This window comes from Bidens hawaiensis, unplaced genomic scaffold (genome assembly GCF_021521415.1).
Source record: "Bidens hawaiensis isolate Kalapana, Puna unplaced genomic scaffold, B.hawaiensis_p1.1 tig00028291_1, whole genome shotgun sequence".
Lineage (NCBI taxonomy): Eukaryota > Viridiplantae > Streptophyta > Magnoliopsida > Asterales > Asteraceae > Bidens > Bidens hawaiensis.
The window spans coordinates 37,927-55,597 of record NW_027505117.1 but is presented as its reverse complement, the minus strand read 5'-3'; the positions used below and the strand labels follow the sequence as shown (position 1 = coordinate 55,597).

Genomic DNA, 17,671 nt, shown 5'->3' with positions numbered 1-17,671 from the left:
AGTTTGAATATTTATACTGTTTTTGGACTTATTCGATCGAATGGACTTGTTCGTTTGGATCATTCGATCGAATGAGATTCTATTCGATCGAATGAGTCTCTTCACAACTGTTCGCATTCTCTCACACACTGATTCGTTTGGATCATTCGATCGAATGAGATTCTATTCGATCGAATGAGTCTCTTCACAACTGTTCGCATTCTCTCACACACTGATTCGATCGAATCAGTTCATTCGATCGAGTTATTCGTTCGAATAGCAACCTATTCGATCGAATGAGGGAAAACATTTGAAAAATAAATTTTATAAATTTCTCATTTCCCGTCCATCGATCGTGATGCCTATGAACCTGCACGAAAACATAAACTTTTGACACTTGGTTAGTTTTCTTAGACATTTTCCAATCCTGAGAGCTTCGTTCCTACAGAACATATAGATCATAATACATTAGTAACAAATGGAAAAATATCAGGCTCAAACATCTTTGGGTTTTCTTGTCACTTCATTCTTTCTTTCATGCACAGCCTGTTGCACAGATGAACATTTAGCAACCTGCATGAAGTTTTCTTTCATTCCTACACACTGGATAAACATTTAGTAGGAACAGACAGGGATCAGACTACCTGTCACGATGATTTCTCATCGATTCTAAAACAAACAGAAATAGATAAAATGAAAAATAAATAGAAATAAAATCTTTTTGGTTTTTATCAAAATATTTACAGGGTGAGACAGGGATCAGACTACCTGTCATGATGATTTCTCATCAACATTAAAGCAGAATAAAATTAAAAATCTTTTTGTATGTTTTTTTTTTATAATATTCAACCTGAAATAAACAACTGTACAAAAATTTAGAACACATTATTTTTGGTTGAAAAGGATCTATAATAAGAAATCATACAGACGTATATGACTATCTACTGAGACTTTTCGAGATTTTTCATTTTTTTTTTTTTTTTTTTTTTTTTTTTTTTTTTAACAGAATATACGAAGTTAAACAAGACATAATGAATATTCTTTTTGTGAGAAAGATCCGAACAGGAATCATACTAATTACGTGACTGTCACACAGATCCGTGTTTAGCTGTATTATGACATAAAGAAACAGGTTGTGAGCATGTAAATAACTTAAAATGGTTTTCATCGTTTCTGTGATACGAGTTAGGTTCAATTATGTCTCAAAATTTAAGTGGGTATCAACTCAGAGATTATGATGCCTCCTATCTATTCTCAAAGCGTATTTGGCTTTCCCCAAGTCACCCCGAATTGACCTTGACCCATAGTGTCTGATTAAAGTTGTAAGTGTCTTCATCTGCTTCCCGTTTTCTTTCTTACTCCATGATTGAGAAGTCTTGACATTGTTAACTCTAGAATGTTTCAATCACTCATAAGGTAATTTTTTTTTTATTTTTTATTTTTTATTTTTTTTTTTTTTTTTTTTTTTTTATAGACTTCAGAGTAGTAACCAAATGCAAGTCCCGAATCTGGATCACTGCAGTTTCTTCACACACTATCTTTACGGGAATCAGAACACTTATGGGCTCGTGTATGACTGGGTAATCGCTTTTCTGCCTATCATTCGGAAAGATATATATGAAGACATACAAAACTCTTAAGGAGTTTCCACGCAAAATCGAGTAGATTTAGTTTGTATCACATCTACTTTTACGCACCATAAAAAGCTACCATGACACACAATGACCGTTCTAAAGCCTTTTAAGCCTAATAACTTCACTAGTTAAGCACACAGAATCAGTGTATCTATCATTTTCCAAGGTTGGATCAATTTCTCATTTTCTGAATATATATGAATGTCTTTTAAAAATATAATGTTTAAATTATTTCGCCCCGATCAAGTCAAAGTCTTCAGGTAAACGGCTATCCTGAAGATCCAATGGATCAACTGGACCGACCACATACGAGTATGTGTCCTTCTAACTAAGTATAACCGACTATTTTTCAGCGAAAGAATAAAAACCCATCAAAACCCGCCCCGATCACTTTCAGTCATCTGGTTAATGGCTATCCTCATAATCTACTAGTAGAAGTAAGGACCAAAACACATCCGAAAATGTGTCCATCAAACTGAGGTAACCGACATAATTTTAAGCGATAGTGATGTATAAAAAATTAATATAAGAAAAATGAAAATGATGTCTCAGTATGATAGCGTCTGTGTACTATCACCTTTCTTGTAACAAGATCAACTTCTCAAAATTTTGAAATTTTTTTTAATGTTTTTGGGTTTTTGTATTTTATATTGTTTTTGGTTTTTCTTGAAACCTTTCTCCCCCTAGAATTTATAAAAAACAAAATCTTTTTGGATTTTTTCAAATTTTTAAGAAAAGAAAACATGAAAACAATTTAAATGATATCTTCAGGAACATCATCTGATATACGTTTAACGCCGTTGATCTCTAGTAAATATAAAAACCGTGGTTTATCAAATGCTTTAGTGAAGAGATCAGCGCGTTGTTCCTGAGTGGGGATTTTTATCACATCGATTAACTTCTTTTCGTAGCAGTCACGAAGGAAGTGATATCGAATTTCGATGTGCTTCGTTTTGCTAAAATGGACCGGATTTTTGGTAATTGAAATTGCAGCAGAATTATCAATATATATGGGAGTAGTAGAACATTCAATACCGTAGTCACGCATTTGTTGCTGAATCCAAATAACTTGAGAACAGCAACTGGCAGCCGCAATATATTCCGCCTCAGCTGTTGAAGTGGAGACTGACGTCTGCTTTTTGCATTGCCACGTTACTAAACGACTTCCAAAGAACTGACATCCTGCTGTTGTTGATTTGTAATCGAGTTTACAACCACCATAATCCGAATCACTATACGCATGAAGATCGAAGTTGTCATCATAAGGATACCAAAGACCCCAATCTGGAGTACCCTTCAGATAACGCAAAATTCTTTTGACTGCAATCAGATGGGAGACCTTCGGCTTTGACTGGTAACGTGCACAGAGACACGTAGCAAACATTATGTCTGGCCGAGAAGCAGTCAGGTACATTAGAGATCCGATGATCCCTCTATAATGAGTTGGATTGATCAATTCACCCTTCTCGTCAGGATTAATCCCGTGATTAACCTCTAAAGGAGTTCCCTGTGAAGAAGAACTCAACATCTCAAACCGTTTCAAGATGTCATTGACGTATTTTGTCTGGTGAATGAAGATACCGGAATCTTTTTGATCAACTTGAAGTCCTAAGAAGAACTTCATCTCACCCATGGAGCTCATTTCAAATTTTTCTTTCATCACTTGTTCGAACTCCTTACAAAGTGTTTTATTCGTGGACCCGAAGATGATGTCGTCCACGTACACTTGTACCATAATTAGATCTCCTTCTTTTTCTTTTGTGAATAGCGTGCAGTCAATGGTTCCCCTTCTAAACCCGTTGTTCAGAAGGTGTTTGGATAGTTCTTTATACCAAGCTCTCGGGGCTTGGTGAAGACCGTACAAAGCCTTGTTGAGCAGATAGGCTTTGTCCTTGTGATATGGGTCTTCAAAACCTGGAGGTTGTGCCACATATACGGTCTCTTCGATGTGACCGTACAAAAAGGCACTCTTGACGTCCATCTGATATACTTTGAAATTCTTGAAAGATGCATACGCCAAGAACATCCGGATTGCCTCCAAACGAGCAACCGGAGCATATACCTCATTGTAGTCTAGGCCTTCGATTTGCCTAAACCCTTGGACCACCAGGCGGGCTTTGTTGCGAACAATCACTCCACGATCGTCACGTTTACATTTTAGTACCCACTTAGTGCCAATTTTCTTCTGTCCTTTGGGGAGATCCACCAGCTTCCACACACCAAGTCTTTTAAACTGCAATAATTCCTCTTGCATGGCTGAGACCCAGTTGGAATCTTTCAGCGCATCTGTGGTGCTGTGTGGTTCTTCTTGTGCTAAGAAGCATTCATGGGCATTAAGAGCAACTGATCCTGACTCCATCATTTCTGTGTAGAGACCAAAATTCAGCTGTCGACGAGTTTTGACACCCTGTTGAATGTCCCCTATAATGTTGTCTTGTGGATGATCACGTTAACGATTCACGGGGCAACGTGTTAGAGTGCGGAATCCTCTAACACGGCGATTCGGCGGTGATCAACAACGCACGGTTACGATTCCTAAGACGGTTTGACACCTAGGGACGGAGGAAAAGACCGACACGACGAAGATTGGCAGAGAGGTTTTTCGGCAGCAGCTGGTTCGTGACTGTGTGTAATGTGTGCTCACTCGTGAAATTTCCTAAGTTTCGTTTATATATCGAATACTGATTCGATCGAATGAGTATCTCATTCGATCGAATGAGTCCTGGTTCGATCGAATCAGTCACTGATTCGATCGAATCAGTTTCTTTTGACATTTTCAGTCCGTTAACTTGGTTTCACGATCGTTATTTACATATCGAACCATCCTGATAGAACTGGGGACATATACATGACATTTCATGTCCTAACAAGGTCAGACTCTATTGAAGAAGAAATCGGGTAAACTTGATAAACATGAAAAAACTTGTTTAAATAATTAACACGTGTTTCTCTCATTTACTTTAGATATATTTGGTTTCCTAGCCCAATATACTTAGAATTTTTGTACATGAAACTTTTTTGGCCCACAACTCTAAAAGTTCGTTTTTACCAAGATTGGGCTTGCTATTCAAATAGGGTTGCGGCGCAACTTATTACCCGTCACTTTATTGTAACATAATTGTTTCTTGTTAATGAAAATGAAGCCAAGTTAATGGAAGTATTTTTATTTGGTTTTGTGTATTTATTTGAATATTGGCATCTTCAGTAACTAAATAACTTTTAACTAAATTAGAAACCTCAAAATCCATCCAATTTTACTCCCCTTTACAAGAATCATCACATATGTGATATGTGCCAATGCTATACATAGCTCAAACAACAATAAATGGAACGTATAATATAGTCAAAAATAAACTAAAGCATATAATCATGTCAAGCTTAATGAAAACTGAAAACCAACAAATGGGCCATCACATCCCATTTAAACATACTTAAATGTGGTGGCATGACTGTATCATTTTCAATTGCCTACTTACCAATTTAATGAATAATGTTTTAAATTGTCCCTCGGTAAAAGAGATCCTCTTTAGTTCTTATAAAACAAGACTTATGGAAAATTTCCCTTCCAAAAATGTTGTTAATGACGTGTTTTTAAGACGGAACGACGTGCCTATAAGACCAATAAGTAGGCGTAACATGCTATTAATAAATTAATGGATGACTTATTTGTTTAACAAAACTCATCGGGCGACCTGTTTGCCCAACAAACTTGTTTGGACGATATGTTTTGTTCACCAAACTTGTCTGGAACAACATGTTTGGGGCCAGTCGGTGTTATTTGATTGGAGAACGTTTCTAGTCACATTGGGTGACTAGAAAAAACGACCACGATGACGTGTTTGAAGTTGACATTTACAATACCCTTTATTTGTGGAAACATAAATAAAATCACTCTTTATAAATGAGACATTTTTGAGAATTTTCCTTTTTAACGACCTAATCACATTTGTTTATTGGGATTTTCTAATATATGCCCTAAGGACACATATAAAGACCATTTATTTATGAAATATTTTATAAAAAAACTAATAGTTTATATTAGTTATGTAATAACTACTCTATTTAACATTCTATTATTTCTTTTTAAAGTTTCCTTCCATACATGACTACTAATTAATTATTTTTAATTCCTTTTAAAATTACTCTTTCATAATTTCTAAATTCCCACCATTTTTCTATTCATTTATGTGTAAAAAATATTGAAATATGAAAGTGATTTTTTTTACTATGCACAAAAATTAATAGTGACTTTTTTAATATTAAAATACGAAAGTTTAAAAACCAAAAGAATAAGTAATTTCACTATCATATGATAACAAAAAATAGAGCATTGATCAACGAATGATTCATCACAAAATGTTTTATTGTTTTCACTTTGTTCTTCAATATCTTCTTTAACAGAAAGCTCATTCAGATCCAAAAGAACACGTCCATCCATTTGCATAATGATAGTAATGATTTAGATCATTTAATCTTAAAAAAAATAGATAGAAAGGTAATGAAAGTGGGTGTTTAATATTATATATTTAAAAAAAATGATGGAAAATTAGAAGTGATGAAATAGTAATTTTAGTATAAGTTAAAAAAAATTAATTAGTAGTCATTAATGAAGAAAGATTTTGAAGGGATCAATAAAAGGTTAAATATGGTAGTTATTACAAGATTAATGTAACTAATGTGAAGTGATATTTTAATATGAATATTCCAAAAATAAATGGTTCTTATATGTGCCCTTAGGACATATGTTAGAAAATCTCTTATTTATTTAGGTTAAATGGTAAGTTAGAACCAACATTAACCAAATTAAACCCACCAAATTAGAATTTTAACTTTAAAGTCCAATTTGGCTCAAAATACCAATTTACTAAAAATCATGTTTTCATATACCAATCTCATGTTTTAATTCAAACTTGTCCTAGTAGCAGAACCAATTCATTCTCATCAATCAATGACGATCATAAACATGCTTTAAGTTAAGTTTTATTAGGAACACATATAGCCATGCATTGATCTAGGATATGATATCAAAATATTTGAATCTTTTCTTATTATGAATATCTCTTAATCTCTACTCTTATGATGTTTCTAAACCTCTTAAACCCCATAATCATCATCACTCTCTAGAACTTTAGTTTTGAGCATTAAACTACCCAAACCCCAAATCACTATCTCACTGATTAAGTGATAGAGGACGGCATTCCACAACGCATGACCTAAATGATTTCAAACTATTTGATTAAAAGACTCAAGAATTAGATATAAGGTAACCGAATATGGCTTAACAAAGTGAGTTAAAGCTACTAAACCACTTTAAGAAGATCAAAACTCGAGTTAGACATAAAATATTAACTTCGTTAAGGTTGAATTTGTCTTCTCCTTTGATCTTCACCCTTTATCAAGCGTCACACATATATTTTATTTATCGTGTTTTCCTCATAAAAAACATGGACTTCCATTACTAATAGTCTTACTTATTTTTACCTAACATTCAAATGAAGGACTTCAATTATGTTTAGTGATGTAATTGCCCATATTTAATATTTACCTATGCTACCCATTAATAAAATCAATTTACTTCACATGATGTATTATAATTGAATCTCTTTCATTTCATTTGAAAGTTTAAATATGTTCAGCCCTTTATTCATAGTAGTATGGTTTTGACTAATGATCTTATTTTCATCACATTACCTAATATTACATATTTACATTCTCATTTCTCAATCACCCTTCGAAATCAAACAGCAAATATATCAACAAAATCATATAGAAAAAAGAATTTTGACAACATATTATTAACAAATATCATTAATTGTTTTCAGTATGAACGGTTTTTTCATTTCAAAAGAAGATGGCATCACAACTTTCTACTAAATTACCCACCTTTTTATTATAATTAAATTCTTTTGGTCAATTTTAATATTATTGTTTAAAACAAAATCACAAGAAGTATTACTTTAACATTACATAAAATATCTGTATACTTTACGTCAACTTAAATTAATCCATTTTTACATATTAAAAATAAAAACTTCCTCCTTAAAACAAAAGGTGGGTCCCACCACGTTTATCCGAGGGCGTAAGCAAAGGGATTTTTGATACGCTGTCGTATCCATTAACCACCAAAATTACGATTTCACCCTGCAACTTTTTTTACAAATAAAATATCAAAGTTACATATGTACCCTCCACACACTTCCATAAGTATTAACACTCCCTACCCTTTATTCTCACTCCACATTATCTTTCCTCACTCTTACCATAACTAAAATGGCGGTTGTCTCCGGCGTCTTCTTCATCATTTTCACCGCTTTCGCCGTCGCCGACGCCAGACATCCCGGTAACTTCGCCGCCGGCGCATGGCAAGGTGCCCATGCAACCTTCTACGGTGGAAGTGATGCTTCTGGTACCATGGGTATGTTATAGCTACCTACATTTTGTCTTGTTGTTCTTGTAATGTAGAATTATGCTATGAAAACATCTTTAAATTATGCTACATTTTCATGTATAATGTTAAATTGTTGATTTAAGTGGTTGGACCTAAGTATTAACTTTTAACTTTTTTTTTTAATTCAAAGTCTTATTTTTATAATTCATTTGCTACTCAATATTTCATTTTTTGTTTTTTTTACCAACATTTTTTTTGTTTTATTTCTTTTTTTACTTTTTGTTTTTTAATTTTAGCTAACTTTATAAAAAAAACTTAAATAATAAAGAAAATACAGGACATAACATGTTTCGATATCTTGTTGCGCATGTTACAACTTTATTTATTTTAGATTTTTGTATCTTTCGCTATAACGAGGATTGAACTGATACCGAACAGACTTTTGTCGTGTCCGCTTCAAAGGACTTAAATTTATATATTGATATTTATTATTTAACTTAAATTATATGTATAAATATGTACTTGATTTTTATATTATTTATGACATCATCTGGTTTTAAGGTTTATTCAGCCAGACTAGTTCGACAAGTAAACTTGTAAGAAGACCGGTTTGTTATCTAGTCCGGTTTTAAAAAAGCATTTCTCGTAAATTGTAATTTTTTTAGATTAATCTAATATTATTATTTATAGGTGGCGCTTGTGGGTACGGAAACTTATACAGTCAAGGCTACGGCGTAAACACAGCCGCACTTAGTACCGCATTGTTCAACAATGGATTAAGTTGCGGCGCGTGTTTTGAAATAAAGTGTACGGATGACCCCAGGTGGTGTCATCCGGGCAGTCCCTCTATTTTCATCACCGCCACCAACTTTTGCCCGCCAAATTTCGCTCTACCGAGCGACAATGGCGGTTGGTGTAACCCGCCTCGAACCCACTTTGACCTTGCAATGCCTATTTTTCTTAAGATTGCGGAGTACCGTGCGGGTATTGTTCCGGTTTCATACCGCAGGTATACATTTCACACGCTTTTATTAATAGTGTACAAGTTTTTATTATTAAAGTGTTTTATAAAAACTTTTTAAGTTTTTAATGAGGTGTGAATTTACTGAAATGCCCCTGGAATAAGTTATGTTTGTCTGCTACAAACCTTCTTTTTCAGAGAATCGAAATCCGTTTACCCAAAATTCCGGCGAATATTAATGCTTTTACTTTTTTTTTTCATTTTTACCCTTCAACTATGTTACATTTTCAAAAATGATCCTAATTTTTTACAGATTGTTAAAAACTAGCCATTGGGGTGTTTATAAATTAGTTGAGGCGAATGTGAGCTACTTGAGCTCCTTTATTTCGGTTTGTTAAAAACTTGTTAGGGCTAATTCGGCTTGTATTAGGGCTGTTAACGAGCCGAGCCAGGTCAAGGTGAGATCTGGCATGGCTTGTTTATTTTAGTGAGCTAAATATCATGTAAACAAATAATAACATTTTTTACATATTAGAGTTTTTATATATTACAATTCATGTTATGAGGAGCTTGGGTAAAAATTCATATGTATCAAAATTTGGTTTTGACTTTAACGAGTCAAAACGAGCTAGCTAACAGTAAGCTTACCTTGACTTGTGCTCGACTCATTTAAACCGAGCCTTAAACAAGCCTTTTCATAACCTATAATTATTTTTTTTAATGTATGCTAGTAATTTAATATAGGACTTTCTGGTAACGTACAACTCTAGATGCATGAGGTACAAGTAAAAGAAAAGGCATTTAAACCTTGACGGGTATAAAAGTGGCTTCCAACTGTTTTTTAAGGGTAGTTATTTCACATGGCTAAACTTTAATATGTTAAAAGATTCAGTGGTAAATATTAGGAGGAAATTGAATGTGTACGGTGTCGTTTAGTTGACACCATGTGGGATGTTAAGTGAAGTTACTATGCTAGCCACGTGATCTTCTTTAGGTTTTTAGTCCCACCATAATTACGGTGGATCCTAGCACGTGATTTGTGGGTGTATGTCTACCGTTAAATAGATATTCATTACAACATCACAACCGTTGGTTTATTGTTTGTGGTGTCTCCCTATGTTTAATCTACTGTCCCTAGTAACATGCCAACATTTATAACTTTTTTTATATAGTTTTCTAATTAATTTTATTGAATACGTTTGTTTATTACAGGGTACCTTGTAGGAAATCAGGTGGGATTAGGTTCACAATTAACGGTTTCCGTTACTTTAACTTGGTTTTGATTAGCAACGTTGCGGGTGCGGGTGATATCCAAAGGGTGTGGATCAAAGGCACGAAAACCAACTGGATGAGCATGAGCCGGAACTGGGGGCAAAACTGGCAATCAAATGCGGTCCTTGTTGGCCAAGCACTTTCTTTCAGAGTGACTGCTAGTGACCGTCGCACCTCCACCTCATGGAACATTGCACCGGCGAACTGGCAGTTTGGTCAAACCTATACCGGAAAGAACTTCCGTGTTTAATCTTGGTCTTTTAAGGAATTTAAGTTTGTTTTAGTTTTTTTTGGGTTGATGTTTTTACTTTTATCAAGGGGGTGAAAGTTAACATGTCCGGAAACGTTTTCAGATTTCTGTAGGTTACAGTTAAGCTGAGGCGGCTGCAGGAAAAAGAAGATGCGGCCCGCAGTAAGTGGTGCTAAAGTATTTTTAGTCAAAAAATGTTGGCTTCGTTTTCGTGTTTTGGTTTTAGAAGTGAATTGTATTTAGGATTTATGTTTAACTTTGGTTTGTATTAATCTAATTGTGTGGAGTTATGATGTTACTGAGTTTTCTATAATAGAATGTTTATGAGTTTCGTTTTCAGTTAAATTATTCTGAAATCAAATATATTCATTCTATGAGAATAACTTCTAGATGGCCAGCTTTTAGTTATACTTTTAAAAATTTAATGATAGCATATGAGAACTGAAATGCAATATAAAAAGGTTGAAAAGATTTTACGCAGAAGGCCAACTTCTAGATGGCCAATCTCGTGTATAAAAACAGATTGAATGCATTAAAATATGTTTAAATTACACGTTATATGATATATGTAAGATATAAAAGTATCATCTTTAAATGTTTCAAACTATAAATTTCGTCATCTTATATAACAGATGACCTGAACAAAAGTTGTTAAATTAGAAAAGTTAAAACTATGGTTGTTAATTTTATTTTTATAATCTTTTAGCTTTAATATGTGAACATAGCACATAACTACGTCAATTAACTTAACATTGTAAAATATTCAAGTTGAATACATTTCAAGTACTGGTTTTAGTATTTAACCTTATATATAACTTATAAGTACCAAGTGTTTTAAAACTTATAAGTACCAAATGATTCTCTCTCTTTTTTTTCCTAATACATATTGGAGTGTTAAATCAAAGAGCATGTGACCCAATGGTATATGACGATGTAATACACGCTCCTTTATTTAGACGTCAAGGTTTAAATCCTGCAACTAGCGTGTTAGATAGATTTAAAAGGAAATTCTTAGCCGCTAAAAAGCATATTGGAATGCTGAAATAGGAACCATTATTGTAATTATAAAACAAATGAACTATTTTTAGCTCCTGGGGTCATATTTTACAGTTTTTACTACATGGTTGTAATCATCTACCCTATATCTCATTCTCTCAATAAATCATTAAATCACTAAAATTCTCTTATTTTTTCATTACAAGAGACTAAAATTCAAATATTTCAGTTTTCAATTATTATAAAAGAGGTCACGTGAAATTGAAAGAAGAAAAGTATTGAAATTATGCATTATAATTTCCATTTTTTTATTTAAAAAATATATAAATTTTAGGCGGGGGAGGGAAATTGTTGAAATTTGTCGATTAAAGACATTAAAGTGAGTCTAGAATAGATGTTGAGTGTTCCTTTTGAAATAAAGTAAAGCATAGTATGAGGAAAATTGTACACAAGTAGCCCCATGTGGGGAGCCAAATCATACCCATTGTTCAAAAGCTAACATTCAATTATTTCTCAACAAGTTTAAACACAAATTAAATACAACTAAAATGTTGATATATCACTTTAGAATGTTTTATTATCCTTGGATTCTTTACTTCCTTCAACACCACCCAAACAAGAAAATAAAATTTTACAAAGTAAACAAGAGGTGGTGGGGGTACCCCACCCTACCCCTTTTGTCCTTTAATTAACCAAACACCATTCAATTCTCTTGGGACAAATGCTTTTTACACCACTCAAAAACCTACAGATTTTTCATGGTTGCCTATTTGCTATTTCCACAAATCAACTACTCTCATTTACTCACCCCTCCATACCAATATTAAAAAAATAAATAAAAAATATGTTTAAAAATCATGTATGGGCTATTAAGGTGTCACATACTACTAACATGGTCAATGCTTTTTCAAGCCCAAACAAAGGTTTGGCAAGATGCCATACACAATTACACATTCTTCTTTAGGTATTGCTATGAAGAGTATTGAAGATCAATAATGTTGTTAGTATTAATCAATATTTTTGTATAAATTCAGAAAAAGAACTGGCAAGTAAGTATTGACCAATGGTATTATTACACAAATTATGATAAGTATTATTACTATTATTATTGTTTTAGTCTGTAACAGACCAAATACCCGTCACGAGTGTTTCGGATTTCCGGTGTTCTCGATCGGCTCGGATTTCATTTTGGTTATCTCACGTACTATTCATTCAAGATTTCAAATACAATTACGAAAACACTTTTATTGGCATTCAATATCTCATATGTACGCAAACTTTTATCACTTGTTCATCAAACAGGAACCTCTTCGAGATTTTGGGTGTCTTAGACAAAGTATTAAAAAAAGGCTCTCATGTATAAACGTTTTTCCCAAAGTTCGACGATAATTGTTATAACAATAAACAAAAACAAAGTTATAGTAGCGATAAACAAAAAAAATGTTTTGAGTGTCAATTACATATTCACTTTGAGCTTCAGTGTTAAACCAGACTAAAGTATACTTATTCTAACCATACTTATTGTGTGGCTTAAGTAAATAAAAATGGGCCTATTATAGAACCCATTGTAGAGGTGTACAAAACCAGGTTTTTTACAAACCGAGTTGGTTTTTAAACCAAATCGGTTTGGTCAATGATCCAACCCGTTTTGTTTAAAAACAGGTTTAGGAGCTTGAAATGTCGAACTAGTCCAAGTCGGTTCTGTTCGGTTTAAAACCAGTTTCCCTCAGAACTGACGGGTTGGGTCGGTTTAGGAACCAGTTTTATTGTCAAATTGGTTCCCTTCAGTTTGCTTTGAACCGGTCCCAAACCGTTTTTTAGGGGGAAATCTATAAAATGGTAACTAAGTTTTGAAATTGTTCCAATTAGGTCACTGATAAAATATTTTGTTCCAATCAGGTCACTAAAGTTTTTCTTTTTATCCTAATCCTAGATATTTTACCTAGATAGCAGGCCATGTAGCTTTTGTTTTTAATTTTTAAATAGTTTGACATTGCAAATATTTTTTAAAAATTGAGAAAAATAATTTTTAAATTGCGAAAAAGTGCAAAATAATAATAATAATAATATTGAAAATTGCAAAAAAAATAAAAAGAAAAAAAAACTGAAAAATTGCTAAAAAAATTTCAAATTTTTGTTGAAAATTTTTCAGTTTTTTTTCATTTTTTCACAATTTAATTTTTTTTTCTCAATTTTTACTAATTTTGTCATTTTTAAAAAAATATTTTGAGTGCCAAACTATTTAAAAATAAAAAAAAACCTACAAAACATGTTATTCAGGTAAAATATATACGATTAGAACAAAAAAGAAACTTTAGTGACCTGATTGAAACAAAAGATTTTATGAGTTACCTGATTGCAAAAATCTCAAAACTTGGTTACTATTCTATAGAGTAATCTTTTTTTTACATCTCTAAATGTATGTATAACACTTAAAAAGATTTTGGGCTATGTCAATATCGGGCCCTAAGAAATAGAGTAATTTTATGACGTATAGTATTTACAATACAAGTAGCTTAATTTAATAACATTACAATTTCACAAGTTTTAGTAACATTGTAATTTTACAGCGTAATCAATTTCTCTACTGTACATACTATAGTGTAATATAATAACTTTACATAAAAATAATATAGCATAATAAAATTACTCTAGTTATATTTTGTGTTGCGGTTTAATTACGCTACAACACAAAACAACAATAATAGTTACATTAACATCAAAATATATTCACCCTAAAATCTTACTAAATAAAAAATGTATATGCTGTATGCAAATCAATTTCCTAAGTACTTTAACTAATAATAATTCTAGAAGCAAGCTTCCATCACGAACTAGTTCAACGATGGTTTCTAGTATTTGTGACAAAACGTAAGTTGTATGGCCCGTTACCGACTCAAGTGGTAACTTCATGCTAGTGCCAACTAACTAGTAAGTAATATAACCTTTGTCATGCAGTTTCATGTGAGGTAATGAGTAAGTTTCAAATTCCATATAATAATTTATTTAAATGAAATGGATTCTTCTTTTGTCTTGATTTTATTGTTGTCCAAATTCCAAGAGCTCAAGTACTGATGTAAATGTCGGTTAATCGGTTTATGGACTCTCGTTTATTAACTAAACTGATTACTGGTTAATACGTCAAAATCGGTTTTCCAATAACCGGTTATGGGTAGTAACCGGTTTTAACATGTCTAAAACTAGGTTATTCTACAAACCGATAACCGATTGTAAAAATCCTTTTTTTTCGTACAAATTCTAAAAAACTAACGTTAATAACCGTTTATTAACCTATTGAAATTAATTGGTTTTGGTTTACTAGTTTCAATTTGAAAATCCCTTACTGGGATTCGTCGCCTACAGTTACTAATCAGTTTCGGTTTTGGGTCGAAGTGCGGTTTAGATTCGGTTAACCGGTTAGGGTTTGTAGTTTTGTACCTCTTAGGTCTTATTGTCTTAACTCCAATTCTTGGAGCTGACAGTTTGGGCATCATAACGGGCCTTTGTGTGTATCTTTGTGAAAACTGAAAAGGCCATACGAGTTTCGTTTGGCCCAGTAAGCAGAGCAGGGCTGCATGCTATTCCATGCATGTTTGTTCTAAGTCAGCACATTTTAATAATTCAATGCCCAAGCTTAAAGTTAAATAATAAGATATTCCTTTATGATTTTCAAAATTCATTAACCAAATTCGAACATATAACAAGAAAGATTGTCATATTTTTATATTTAATTTTATCACCTACTCACAAATTTATTTCATAATCCATATATCTATACATCGGTTATATGTATTGTTATCATAGCCGGACCGATCAGGCCAAAATTTGCTTACACAACTGATTTTATTAGTACTTCTGAACAAGTTTCATTTTATTTGAAGGCCAGATTTGAAGCCAACAAATTAAATATGCAACCTGAATACGCGGTTAGACCGTATTTTTAATTGTATTAGAACTTTTTATTTTTTATTTTTCCCCCTTCTGATATCTCATTTACTCCTATTTTATTTATTCAGACTCCGTAGTTTAATATATGGTTTTAAATTATACACCATAATTTAATTGTTTTATTCGATATAAACGTATCAGCATTTTAGTTTTATTAGTCATAATATCAGTATTTTCGCATAATCATTAATGACTCTGAGAACCACCTTGCCACCATACCATGCCCCTTAAGAACTCTAATTCAAGAGTTTAGCTTGCTTTTGACTAATTCGATTATTAACTAAAACTATGGTCGTGGTTTTGGACCATCAGCTCTTCTTCATTTGGTGTCTATCACTCTATGTTATGGGGGCTGTAGACATAACTTACAACAAACATAATTCAATACCTTTTTTTTGGGCTTGTGAAATCGTGAGGCAGCCCAAATGTGGATTGCTGGTTACTAAATACATTACATATATAATTTAAAATTATAAAAATATATTTTAAATACATTACAAATACAAGGGCTTACCAGGCGCATCGCTGTCAAAGCAAAATTCTAAGTCGACAGGGATGAACATATCATCGAAGCGATCAGGGAAAGCAACTTCCCCAGCATTCAGGGCGACAGAGCCACCTTCTGTATGCTCGTCATAGGCGGCGTGGATGTATTCCTTGCTTTCTGCATAAAACAAGACAAGTGATATCAGCAAAACGAATTATACTCGTGCAAAAATTAATGCAATGAACAAACAACCCACCTGAGCCATCAACATGGATGACAGGCTCAGTCTCGCTGTCAGTCCACCTCTTGCTCATACCAACCCCCACCAACGCTTCCTCGCAAATATTCTTGGCGGGAGTTGGTTCAGCAGTTAATTTTTTAACCCACGCGCCAGATGGATTCTTAAGAACGTCATCATCCGCGGGCGCGGAAGTAATCGCGCGCATGGTCATACGAATGGGAATAACACCAGCCTTGATATAAAAGAATTTTTCAGCCCAGTCATGAAAGCTTTTGAAGGTAACAGTGCAGCACTTAACCTTCTGACTGCGCGGTGTGAACGAGAACCAAGAATCTTGGATTTTCGGCTTATAAAAATATTGAAAGCGCCGAGGGGTGGGCTCCTCGCGCTGAGCTTTGCACATGAACTCAAAATGAGTCATGCGCACTAATCCACAGGGATGGACTTGAGATATATGAATCCCGTAAAATTGGAGGAGCGCACCTATAAACCTCGTCATCGGAAGACGGGGATTACAGTGGGTGAAAAAATGAGAATATAAAGAGATATAGCCGGCGGGAGGATCCGTCGCCGTTTGCCCGGTCGCCGGGAGCAGACAACCATACTCAGGGAGAAAACCCTGAGAGGTGACGAGATTATCAAAATCAGGTTGTTTCAACTTGCAGGGAATCTCATCCCATCTCTTCACCGCCTTGTTCTTCCATCCCTCCTCCGACGAGGCCTCGGCAACCCGAGTACCCTTGCCGGTTTTCTTCAAAGTAGACATAACCACTGATTTTATACGGCCTTTACTAGGGGAAATTGTGGTGTCTGGGTTATCAGACATACAATTGCGAATCGAACAATATGGTTACTTTAAGCACGGAATTCAGGGACAAAAACGAAAGCTCTTAATCGGAATGTAAATGATAGGCAAAAGCTCTGAAAATGACAATGGAGATGAAGAAAAAACCATTCAAAAGGTTTGGTTTTATAGGCCCAGGAGAGAGAGAGAGAAACAAGTAATAATCAGATCTACGCTCACGCGCCCCCACTCGCAGGCGTAGGTCAACATAAGCGCGACACGTGTTACTGACACTATATGAGGAGACGTGAAAAGCCACTGTAGCACCTCGAGCACACGAAAGGTCTGACACATAACGTCTCCATCTCTGATGCATGTAAACACCAACCAACCACGTGCATTGACGATTCGTTTTAACCAAAGGGATGGAATTTCGTGCAACGCGCGTACAAGAAAAGAAAAAGAAAAAACAAGCCCTATTGAAAAAGCAAACTATTAAGTCTAATATCTATCTTACCTCGCTCGCGCGAGACAAGACACACATTAGACTGGGGGGGCTTGAAGGGGTATGCACCTGCCTTAACATCGAGCGGGGCGGGTCAACCCACAAGATATAGACAAGAGGCTTGAAATCAGGATGTCATGAAGACACAAAGCCAAAACCTATGCGCAAGCGCATGAAACATCTGCGCGTGGCGCATATCACATATGCACACAACACACACATTTAG

At 34.1% G+C, this 17,671-nt stretch overlaps 1 protein-coding gene across 1 annotated transcript; it reads left to right on the top strand.

Annotated features, from left to right (window-relative positions):
• The first annotated feature begins 7,647 nt into the window (after positions 1-7,647).
• Positions 7,648-10,548, top strand: LOC143610837 (expansin-A4-like). Its single transcript, XM_077085207.1, has 3 exons — positions 7,648-8,028; positions 8,692-9,010; positions 10,175-10,548. Exons 1-3 carry the CDS (start codon positions 7,884-7,886, stop codon positions 10,482-10,484), a joined length of 774 nt encoding a protein of 257 aa, XP_076941322.1. The 5' UTR covers positions 7,648-7,883; the 3' UTR covers positions 10,485-10,548.
• The last annotated feature ends 7,123 nt before the right edge of the window (positions 10,549-17,671 follow it).

Excerpts from the sequence above, each read along its gene's own strand:
- LOC143610837 (XM_077085207.1), top strand. The coding sequence starts at position 7,884 with ATGGCGGTTGTCTCCGGCGTCTTCTTCATCATTTTCACCGCTTTCGCC. Across the intron at positions 8,029-8,691 it reads TGATGCTTCTGGTACCATGG|GTGGCGCTTGTGGGTACGGA; the intron begins GTATGTTATAGC and ends TATTATTTATAG. Across the intron at positions 9,011-10,174 it reads GTTCCGGTTTCATACCGCAG|GGTACCTTGTAGGAAATCAG; the intron begins GTATACATTTCA and ends TGTTTATTACAG.